The sequence below is a fragment of the Phaseolus vulgaris genome, chromosome 11 (assembly GCF_000499845.2).
Source record: "Phaseolus vulgaris cultivar G19833 chromosome 11, P. vulgaris v2.0, whole genome shotgun sequence".
NCBI lineage: Eukaryota > Viridiplantae > Streptophyta > Magnoliopsida > Fabales > Fabaceae > Phaseolus > Phaseolus vulgaris.
The window spans coordinates 49,474,759-49,486,079 of record NC_023749.2 but is presented as its reverse complement, the minus strand read 5'-3'; the positions used below and the strand labels follow the sequence as shown (position 1 = coordinate 49,486,079).

The 11,321-nt window shown below is 26.3% G+C and overlaps 1 protein-coding gene across 1 annotated transcript; it reads right to left on the bottom strand.

The window, feature by feature from the left end:
* Positions 1-9,138: 9,138 nt before the first annotated feature.
* On the bottom strand, positions 9,139-10,971 carry LOC137828406 (uncharacterized). Its single transcript, XM_068634974.1, has 3 exons — positions 10,779-10,971; positions 10,220-10,611; positions 9,139-10,131 (listed from the first exon to the last, which is right to left on the bottom strand). The coding sequence occupies exons 2-3, from the start codon at positions 10,539-10,541 to the stop codon at positions 9,428-9,430; spliced, it is 1,026 nt and encodes a 341-aa protein (XP_068491075.1). The 5' UTR covers positions 10,542-10,611; positions 10,779-10,971; the 3' UTR covers positions 9,139-9,427.
* Positions 10,972-11,321: the final 350 nt, after the last annotated feature.

Sequence of the window (11,321 nt, the reverse complement as noted above, 5' to 3'; positions counted from 1 at the left end):
AGAACAAATAAAAGTATATCAAACTCGTGATCTTCAAATTGTCTCTAATGAGAATTGAACTATTAATTTTGGGTCTGATATCAATGGAAGCCAGATTAAAAATTTATCAATTGGTCAAAAGTAAAAATTAATATTTATATTACAACTTTTTTTATTATTACTTGAGAGTATAATAATAATACAAAATATCATGGTTTTATAAAGATTTAAGCCATCTAGTTTCTACAGTAATTTATTTCCTCAACAATTATTCATTGTCATCTTGTTAATCAAACTTGTAACCTTAATTTCAATATATTTTTTTTATCAAATATCTATGGTGAAAAAATAGAAAAATTTAAAAAAAAAAAAGTTGAATTGAGATTTAATTAATTCTTAAAAACTTTTTGCAAATTAATCACACAATTTAATTATTAAAACAACCGGACTAAAAGTCTTCCACTAATGTGTTATGTTAGATTTTGTTTGCATGATCATAATATTCTTTTATTTAACATACAACAATTCATACATGTTAGACTTATAAAGGTACATTAAGGGTGTGTTTGGATTAGAGGTTGTGGGTGAGTGGAAAGTTGAGGGTGTGGGTGAGTGGAAGTGTGAAGAAAGTGTGGAGAAAGTTGAGGGTGTTTGGATTGAGAGATGTTATAGTGGATGTGTGAAGAAAGTTTATTGAAAAGTGTGAATGATGTGATAGTTGTGAGAGTATTTTAATATATTTTGAATAGTGTAAATTGTAAGATTACAAATTTACCCTCTTATATATAAATAAATAGGAAAATGAAATATTAATTAGTTTAAAGATATTTAAGTTAATTAAAATAATTAGTATTATATTATTTAATTTCTATTACATTATATATAATAATAAAGTATATTTTTGTCCATGTGTAAAAAAATAATAAAGAAATGATTATTATTTTTTAAACTAATAACATTTTAATCCTTGTTAGAATTTAAATATTTAAATAAATTTTGTATTCTCATTAATAAATCAAAATCTAGATTATTATTATAAATATATTTTTAGGTATATAAGTATTTTTATGTTATTAAAAATATATTTAATATTTTTTATTATTATGAATATATTAAATATTTCTTGAATACTTATAGTTTATTTAGAATAAAATTAAGTGATTTTAATTTATATTTATTATCGTTATGTAAATATATTTGAAATAAAATATATTTAATATTTTATTATATGTGCAGTTCTATTTAAAAAAAATAGAATGTGAATAATTTATAGTAAATATTGTAATAGAATAAGGGTATACAGGTATTTTACATATTTATGAAGCACTTTCTCTCTTCTCCTCTTCATTTCTCCGCTATTTTGTGAAGATGCATTTGAGCTCCTCTCTCACTCTTCCGCGCCCACTCACCTTCTCTCATATGCAGATCCAAACAAAGGAACCTACTCACTTTCTGTCTTCAGCAACAGTACATCTGTTGAAACAAACACACCCTAAGAGGATTTAAAGCGAAATTATTTTACAAACACATTTCAATAGGTATACCTTTTTTTTTTCAGAATATCACCCGTTCAGATAAAATTTTCATACCACTACTCAACTTGCTTAAGAGAGACAAGCCATTTATACAAATTAAAACTATAAGCTAGAAGATCCAAAATCATCGTATTGACCAACTGAACCCGACTCATCATGCTAAGAGATTTAGCTTTCCAAGAAGTAAGCTTCAACTTGACTTTATCGGCCAAAGGTTGAAGAAAACAACCCCTTGGAGCACCAACAAAGACAAACACTCCTAAATAAGTGAAAGACAAACAACCATGACTAAAAGAAAAAATATGCTAAATTTTGGTTTCATACCATGACGTTTTGTTCCATTGTTCTTTGACTTTTTTAGGTTTCTGTCCAGTTTCCAGAATTGTATGATTTACACTTAGTTTCGAAAAAATATCTTGACTTGATTTCGCATCCAAATATTGTGAAATTTTTTTGACTAAAAACCTTAACATATTTTAAAGAAACCTCATTAGTTGTTAAACAAAACTAAGGTAAAATATTTAAATGACAAAAAATTTCTTTCGTATCTTATTTAATAGTTATTATGTTTTTATAAATTTAACTAGATTTTAAAATCCATCAATTTAAATTTTAAAAGAATAACATTTCAATTATCATAATTGTATTAAAATATTAAGATTTATGAAGCTAATTTATTTTTAAAGTCTCGGAGTTTGCATATGCATTGCGTGTTTTGGTGGCCACTGATAGGGGAGTATGCGTGAATGACGGAAGTGTCCAAGGAAACAGATCGACAATGTGGCGCGTGAAGAAAGGTGGCGGAGGAGTGCGCGGAGTACGTGAAAGTGAGTGACAGTGGCAAAGAAGTGTAATCTTTATTAATATTCACACGTCTTTGTCATCGTCACTCACTTTCACGTACTCTGTGCACTCCTCTGCCACCCTCCTCTACGTGCCACATTGTCGGCCTGCCTCCTCTGTCACCTCCGGCACCCCCACTTACTCTCGGTCAACTATCACCGAAACACATGATGCATATGTGCATTCTGTGATTTAAAAATAAAATAATTTCATAAATCTTAATATTTAAATATATAACTGAATTGTTATTATTTTCAAATTCAAATTGATAAGTTCTCACGGATTTTAAAATCTAATGAAATTTATAAAAACAAAAATAATTATTAAATAAGATACGAAAAAAATATATTATCATTTAAATATTTTACCTTAGTTTTGTTTAAACTAACCATAAGTTAACCACTAATAAGGTTCTTTAAAATATGTTTAAATATTTTTTTAAATTTAATTAAAATATATATTTTCTGTTAACAATATTTCGTATTTCAATTAATTGTAGCGAGTCGTATTTTCAAAAAAAAATTCGTTAAAGTTGAAGTTTTAAAAAGTTATCACGTTTAAAAATTGTATAATGAATAATATCATAATAATGTAATAATAAAAAATTCAAATCAATAAAAAGTTTTATTATGTTATATTAGTAGAAACACAGTCACTAAAATCCACATTTTATTATTATTATTTTATATATTATTATATGTATTTATATCTTTTAAATATAAAATAAGATAGAAACATTTTTTTTCGTCTTTTATGAGTTTCAACTTACTATTTTAGTAATTAAGTTGTAGTAAAAATATATTAAACAAATTTAAATTTATAACACAATAAACATAACGAATTTTGATTTGTTGTTAGTAACATTAAACTAAAAAAGAGAAATATAATAATGAAAAGAAAAAAATAAGAAGAATAAGATGAGAAACTCCGTAATAAACTTTAAAAAGTATTTATTTTCTAATTCATTTCCTTCTCTCCGCAAGAATGTCGTATTCAAAACGTATTCATCCTCTCCGTAGATGCCCACATCAACAATGATGTCAAGATAACTATGTACCTGTGCAATCTGAATGCTCTGTATTCAGCCTTCAATGTACAAAAATGAAAAGCAGAAGCAAAAAAAATAAAAATGAGTAACATTAAAAATTAAACAACCAAGAAAAGAAAATTCACTTACAGAGACTAACTAAAGTGGGGTGCGTGCTCTTCTTCTTACTCTTATCTTGAAGAATGAATATTTTTATCTAATGGAAGTGATATGAATGAAGAGATAAAGTGAGAAGGAGGGAGGAGAGAAAAATGATAATAAAAATTCCAAACATAAATTCAAATTGAAAAGAAATTGTGAGTGGAAACTGAAGAAATAAAGTTGTATTTCAGAAAACTAAATTCAAAACTGATAACTGTTTTAATATTTACAAAATTACAAAATGACTAAAAAAAATTAATTTTTTTATATATATCAAAAACAGTTATGGAGGAATCCCCCATTATATATAGGTATAGATTTTCAAATTTTTCAAAATTTCAAACTTTCAAATTTTTTAATTTTCAACATTTTTTAAATTTCAAAATTTTTAAATTTTAAATTTTCAAAAAATTTAAATTTAAAACTAAACCGATCAAACCTATTTTTTATTTTATATTTTCATTTGACATACCACAATTTTCTGCACTTTGAATAAGCGAGGGAGCAATTTTCCATTTGATATAAGGAGCAATTTTCTATTTGATATACGGTTTAGTTTTCCATTTGATATAATAAGAAATTTTCTATTTGATTTATTCCATTTGATTTCATCATTTCTTATCATTTTAGTTAGTTTAATCAAAGAACTTAAGATCGTATTGGCACATGCTCCTTTTTTTTTTGTTGAAAGTTAGTGTTGTCCTTTTTGTTGTTGATTGGTTGTGGATCTTTGGATCGATTGGAAAAATCTCTAAAAGCTTTGGTATTTGCATGTTCTAGAAACATCTTTACAAGGTTGCCATTTTTTTCAAGGAACAAAAGAAGTTGAAAATTTATTGGTGTTGGTTTTGTTTCAGAGCATGCAATATACCGATCTAAGTTATTGGGAAGAAGAATTTGTTGAAGACCTTCTTGAGCATCATAAAGGTTTGTTTTCTGATAATTAGTTTAACATTTCTTTCCTTTAAAAATGAAAAAAAAATATATATTCTACAATAAAAGAACAATCCGTGATAATTTTCCACTAAGTAATTTAATTATAGTGAATCACCGTAATTAATTGAAATACGAAATTTTTTAACAGAAAAAATATACTTTAATTTAATTTTCAAAAAATATTAAAACATATTTTAAAGAAATCTCACTAGCGGTTAACTTATTATTAGTTTAAACAAAAGTAAGGTAAAATATTTAAATGAGAATAATTATTTTTCAAATTTTCAAACTTTCAAATTTTTTAATTTTCAAAATTTTAAATTTTTTTAAAATTTAAAATCGAAACACTTCAAATTTCAAAATTTTGAATTTTTAAATTTTCAAATATTCAAACTTTAAATTTTTCAAAATTTTAAATTTAAAACTAAACGAAAGGCTTTATAAACCCATCAAACCTCTTTTTCATTCTCTATTTTCATATTTTCATTTGACATACCACAATTTTCTGCACTTTGAATAAGCGAGGGAGCAGTTTTCCATTTGATGATATAAGGAGCAATTTTCTATTTGATATACGGTTTAGTTTTTCATTTGATATATAATGAGAAATTTTCTATTTGATTTACGGATCAATTTTCCATTTGATTTCGTCATTTCTTATCATTTTAGTTAGTTCAATCAATGAACTTAATGTCGTATTGGCACATGCTTTTTTGTTCTGTTGATGTTCGTGTTGTTCCTTTTCTCTCTCTTTTGATTTTTATCTTTTGTTGAGTGAAAATGAATTGTCTTTTTTGTTTTTGATTGGTTGTGGATGTTTGGGGTTTTCTGTAGTGGCTTTTGATCTATTGGGAAGATCTCTAAAAGCTTTGGTGTTTGCGGTATGTTATGGGAACATCTTTCCAATGTTGCCTTTTTTTCAAGGAACAAAAGAAGTTGACAATTTAATGGTTTTGGTTTTGTTTCAGAGTATGCAATATACCAATGTAAGTTATTGGGAAGAAGAATTTGTTGAAGACCTTCTCGAGCATCATAAGAGGTTTGTTTTATGATAATTAGTTTAACATTTTTTTCCTTTAAAAATGAAAAAAAAAATCTTCTACAATAAAAAGCAATCGGTGATAATTTCCCACTGCAAGACTGAGCTATAACTAGAAACACACACTCAAACCAATCAATCTATGTCCAATTGTTTTAGTTTTGTAAGCCAATTTTCTGTGTCTTTTAAGTTTTTTCACCAAAAATTCAAGTACATTTCGAATTTTCATATTAGAAACACCAAATGTGTTTATTTGAAAATGAGAATATCAAAATTATAGATGATTCAACAAAATAGAGTACAAAAGTTATATATTTTAAAATATGATGTTAATTTTCATGTATATTGTCATTTTTACATTATCAATTAATTACAATTTTATCTCAAATAATTTAAAAAAAAAAACTTAAATACGATTATAATATTGGATACATAATAAAGGACAAAAATTATATATTATCAAATATTAAATATATAATAACAATAAAATACTCGATACATAATAATAATAATAATAATAATAAAATATAAATATATATTAAAAACAAAAATAAAAAATACGGATACACAGGCGATAACATATGTTTCCACTAATATATATTATTCAAATTAAAATATTAATCAATGTGTTTTACATGTATTACCTTAATAAAAATGTTAAGTTAACACAAGTTTCTTTAAAATATGTTTTAACATTTTTTGAAAATTCTATTAAAATATTATATTTTTGTTAAAAAAAATTGTATTTCAAAGAGCGAGTCATATAATTCAACAAGTTCAAATTTTTGTCAAAGTTGAAGTTTTAAAAAGTGATGACGTTTAAAAAGTGTAATGAATGATATCAATGTAACAATATTTTGAAAGTGATATTAAGATTTTATGATAATTTTTATTTGAATGCGACTAATATTTTGAAAATGTGAATAACACTTCTTTTAAAAACACCTTTTCAAATAAATTTAATAAATTCAAAATTTTAAATAGGAATAAACCTATTTGGAAAAAAATAAGACGGTATAAAATATTCCAAAAAGTGTTAGAATCACGTAAAGAGTTTCACTTGTGAAATAGGTTTTGGGTTTAGGATTTTGGTATGAATATGATTTAATAAAATTTGATGGTCCATTGGTTAATGTGAGAAGTTATATATATCTTATGACACCTAATGAAAACTTAATTTGACGGTGAAAAAATAGAAACGGGTTTTGTCTCTGCAAATAGGTTTCCTCATCGGTTGGTCATCAAGAAAGAACGAGAAAAGAAGATTAAAGAACAATTAAAGAACTGCTTACATAGAACCTCTCATGGATCAAGGTAATTGTTTATCTATATTATAATGGATGTATGAGATGTGAGAATCATAGTTTGTAACATTCTTATGATAAACTGCATTAATTGCTTATTATTGTACTATTTGATTTTACAATAAAATTTAAAAATAAATTAAAACAACATGTTAAAATTGTCACATGGATTATACAAACTCATACAAATCTTAAAATTTCACAAAATCTAAGCCTTAAGTCTATCATAAATCTTAATCTATTTATATTTATATATATATATATTTAAAATAACCTTTTTCTTGAAAATTAAAATATTCTTGAAATAATATCTTTTAAAACATTTTAAAAATTACTTTTTCTTTTAAATTGGTATGAATTTTTCACAAATGTAACTTGTTATATGATTCTAACACTTTTGGAATATGTTATACCGTCTTATTTTTTCAATAGGTTTATTCCTATTTAAAATTTTGAATTTATTAAATTTATTTGAAAAAAAAGTGTTCTTAAATAAGTGTGATCCATCATTTTCAAAATATTAGTTGCATTGAAATAAAAATTATTATAATAAAAAATTCAAATAAATAAAGAGTTTTATTATTACATTATGATATCATTCATTATATAAACGTGATAACTTTTTAAAACTTCAACTTTGACAAAAAAAATTATATGCGTCACTGTAATTAATTGAAATACGAAATTTTTTTAACAGAAAAAATATATTTTAATTAAATTTTCAAAAAATATTAAAACGTATTTTAAAGAAATCTCACTAGCGGTTTACTTATGATTAGTTTAAACAAAAGTAAGATAAAATATTTAAATGAGAATAATTATTTTTGTTCGTATCTTATTTTATAGTTATTTCTGTTTTTATAAATTTAACGACATTTTAAAATCCGTGGGACATTGTCCATTTAAATTTTACAATAAGATACAAAACAAAAAAAATTGTTATTTAAATATTTTATCATACTTTTGTTCAAACTAACCACGAGTAAACAGCTACTGAGGTTTCTTTAAAAAAAAAATTAACATTTTTTGAAAATTTTATTAAAATATATATTTGCTCTTAAAAAAAATTCGTATTTCAATTAATTATACCAGTTCAATTTTTTGTCAAACTTGAAGTTTTAAAAAGTTATCACGTTTAAATATATATATATATATATATATATATATATATATTCAGATTTAGGATCTTATTATTAAGACTCAAGTCTTAGATTTTGTGAGATTTTCCATGTGACAATTTTAACATGTTGTCTTAATTTATTTTTAAATTTTATCACATATAAATAAATATTTTAAACATTAATTTTGTTCAAAGTGATCTTAAATTTTATTGTTTTTATAGATAGATATTTAGAATTTTAATTTTTCAAATTTGAAAATTCTCAAGAAACACATATTTTCAAATTTGAACACATATAAATAAATCTTTTAAATATTAATATTGTTTCAAAAAAATTATTTTCATGAATATTTTAACGTGTATTAGCTAAATTAAATGTCAGTAACTTACTAATATTTTCAGTTACAAATAATCTTTTTTATATATTAAACATAAAAAATAAGAATTTAAAATAACAAAATGAAAAAAAACAATTGAAAGGTGTATTTAATGTTTAATTTGATGTATACTATGAGGGAAAATTATGTACAACTTGATGATCCTTTAACCTTATATTTTTTTTTCTTTTAATAATGCTATTTCTACTCTACTCAACTCACAAAGCAAAACATGGACACGTTCTCAATGGTAAAAATGAAATAGACCTTTTATTTTATTTTGTTTTAATTTTTTACTATATTTTAGTAAATAAAGATTATAAAAAAATAGGAATTATTGACATTTAATGTAAAATTAACGTAAACATGTTAGACAAATTATTGACAAATTATTTGTGTTTTTCAATGTTTAAGTCTATAAGTGAGAGCTTGAGAAGTATGAGTTATTTTATTTGGAAGTTGGTGAAGAAGGGTTGTATGTATAATATACCCTGTTTTTTGTTAAACGTTTTTATTTTTTAATATAGATTGGAGTATTCTAAGTAGTCCTATTTATTTTATTTTTTTTATTGTTGAATCCTTTATTTTATTTTTTTTGCATTTGCAATAACATTGTAATATTGTTTAAATAATTAAAAATATCACTAGATATTTGATAAGAGTTCAGCAGCTATCTGCATAGTTTATAAATTCTCATTTATGAATTTGGAATATGTTTTTCCTCCATTTTTAATCTATGTTTTCTCCACAACTTTCACAATTTCTATACTTGTATTTCACAAACTATTTCCAACAAAAATTAAACACATAAAGATGTTAACAGTAGTAAATCATGCACTGTTCAATCAATTAACTTCCACTGTTGTTGGCACATAAACTTGGGTTTATACATATAGGTTGTTCTACTTTTTCTTTGATTAACCGTAAAATCATGATCAATCAACCACCAGAATGAAACAGTGATAGTTAATTCATTCTTCAAGCAGTGAATAGGAGAAAAAACGACTAAATGAAAATGAAATTGTCAAAATAATTCAATAAGGATTCAATAAATAAACTATGTATCACATTTCCTATTAGGCTAAAGTCAAGCAAAATCTAGATTCTACAAGATAATATCATTTGCTGACCTCCACACCCGAAGATGTTTGTCATAGAATGAGCAAGTAGCCACAAGTGGTTTGTGATTTGCTTCTCCTTTCTGCCAGTCTGCTCCATAAGCAAGAGAATCGTGTTTGTTGTAAGATTCCAATACTTGAGCATTGCCATCTTTAATAGCAACAATAGCAAAACCATTGTGCATACATGCAGCCAAGACCAAGCCTGGAATGAAGGGGTGGTGCTTAACCCTCCAAACACCTCCCCCTAAGCTAATTGAAGTGTTGTTAAGGGGTTTTGAGATTGATCTTAAATCCCATACCCTCAGGAATTCATCATAGCTTCCAGTCAACAAGATATTTGGGTCATGTGGACTCTTCTCAATGCAAGTAACACCCATTTTGTGGAATTTAGAGCTCTGAAATACCACATTGGGAGGTCTATCTCGCAAATCCCAACAACTGAACTTACAATCATCAGAGCCAGTGTATACCAAATTTGGTTGGTGGGTATCAAAGGAGGTTGTCCAAACTTCAAAATCATGTGCCTTCCACTCTTGTTGTATTTCCAGCTTGGATTCAAGAACAGAAACAATAGACACAGAGCCATCAGAAAGTCCTACTGTGATACACGTGGCTGAAGGGTTCCAATCTAGGTACAGGCACATAGAGTTACTCATTTTTTCATTACTCATCTCCTTTAGATTAACCCCTGACATAGAATCACAACAACTCTCTTTAACAAAATACCAATTTAGAAATAAGATAACTCAGAAATGAATGAAGAAGCAAATCCATACCTTCCACTCCATTGCAGCAACCTTCCAGCATTTTAATTCTCAAGTATCCATCAGCATCTGCCTGAGCTAGAAGAGGATTGACATGCCCTTGAGGTGGGCTCCACTTAATATCAAAAATTCCAGCAGTTTCCTCACTAAAAAGCAGATCAAGGTGGGGTGTGTCCACATCAACATTGAAAAGTGAAATGCTTCCCTGTCGACTTGGCTGAGAACCTTCTTGTAATGTGTAAGTGGATACTGCTAAAACGTTAAGGTATGAATCATACGGACAAAACTCCACAGCATCAGCATTCCCCTTCAAATACCAATGTGCTACGTCCATGACAGCCAAATTCCCCTTTAACTTTGCATCAGGCAACAAAATTTAAAATCTCCAAAACAGTTTCTACAAACTGCAAACAAAATGAATACCTTTGTTCTAAGTTACCAAACTAAGAGAAGCATCAAAATGTTTTTCTTTTGCAATTAATCAACAACATTTTGAACGCAGAGAAAGGAATCGTAACATAATTTAAATCTATTGATTGAAGAAGAGGAAGTGTGTGTAAGCGCAACGAACCTGTTCAAGCGTAGTGAAGTTATCTATCAGAACTCAGAGCGTATTTCTCTTTCACAGATAGTTGCCCTGAACCATGTGGTGGCTCTCGCGGTGGTTTTCTTGATGATTCTGGCGGCGACGGTCGTCGTGGTGGACGGAGATGTTGAGGACGAGCTTCTGGACCTTGATTTCCCGCATGGGGCGGCGACGGTCGTCGTGGTGGCGACAAGTTTGTGGCTACCACCGGAGAGGGAATGTCACGCCTTTTGGCATGCGAGCTTCAACTAGGGATTGAATCAAATTGAAGACATATATAATAATAATAAATAATTATAAACTATATATTAATTATGTGAAATACTTCCACCCTGTGTTTTTAGGTGTGGAATTTTTTACAGAAAATTTATTTTTTTATCTGTAATTTTTTAAATTGTAGATTATGCAAATTTTTAATTATATTCTTAATTTAACTTGTATGAAGAAAACAAAATAGTTGTAATAATAGTAAAAGGATATCATTATGCATAAATATTTATTGAAATAAAAATTTAAACAAATATAACA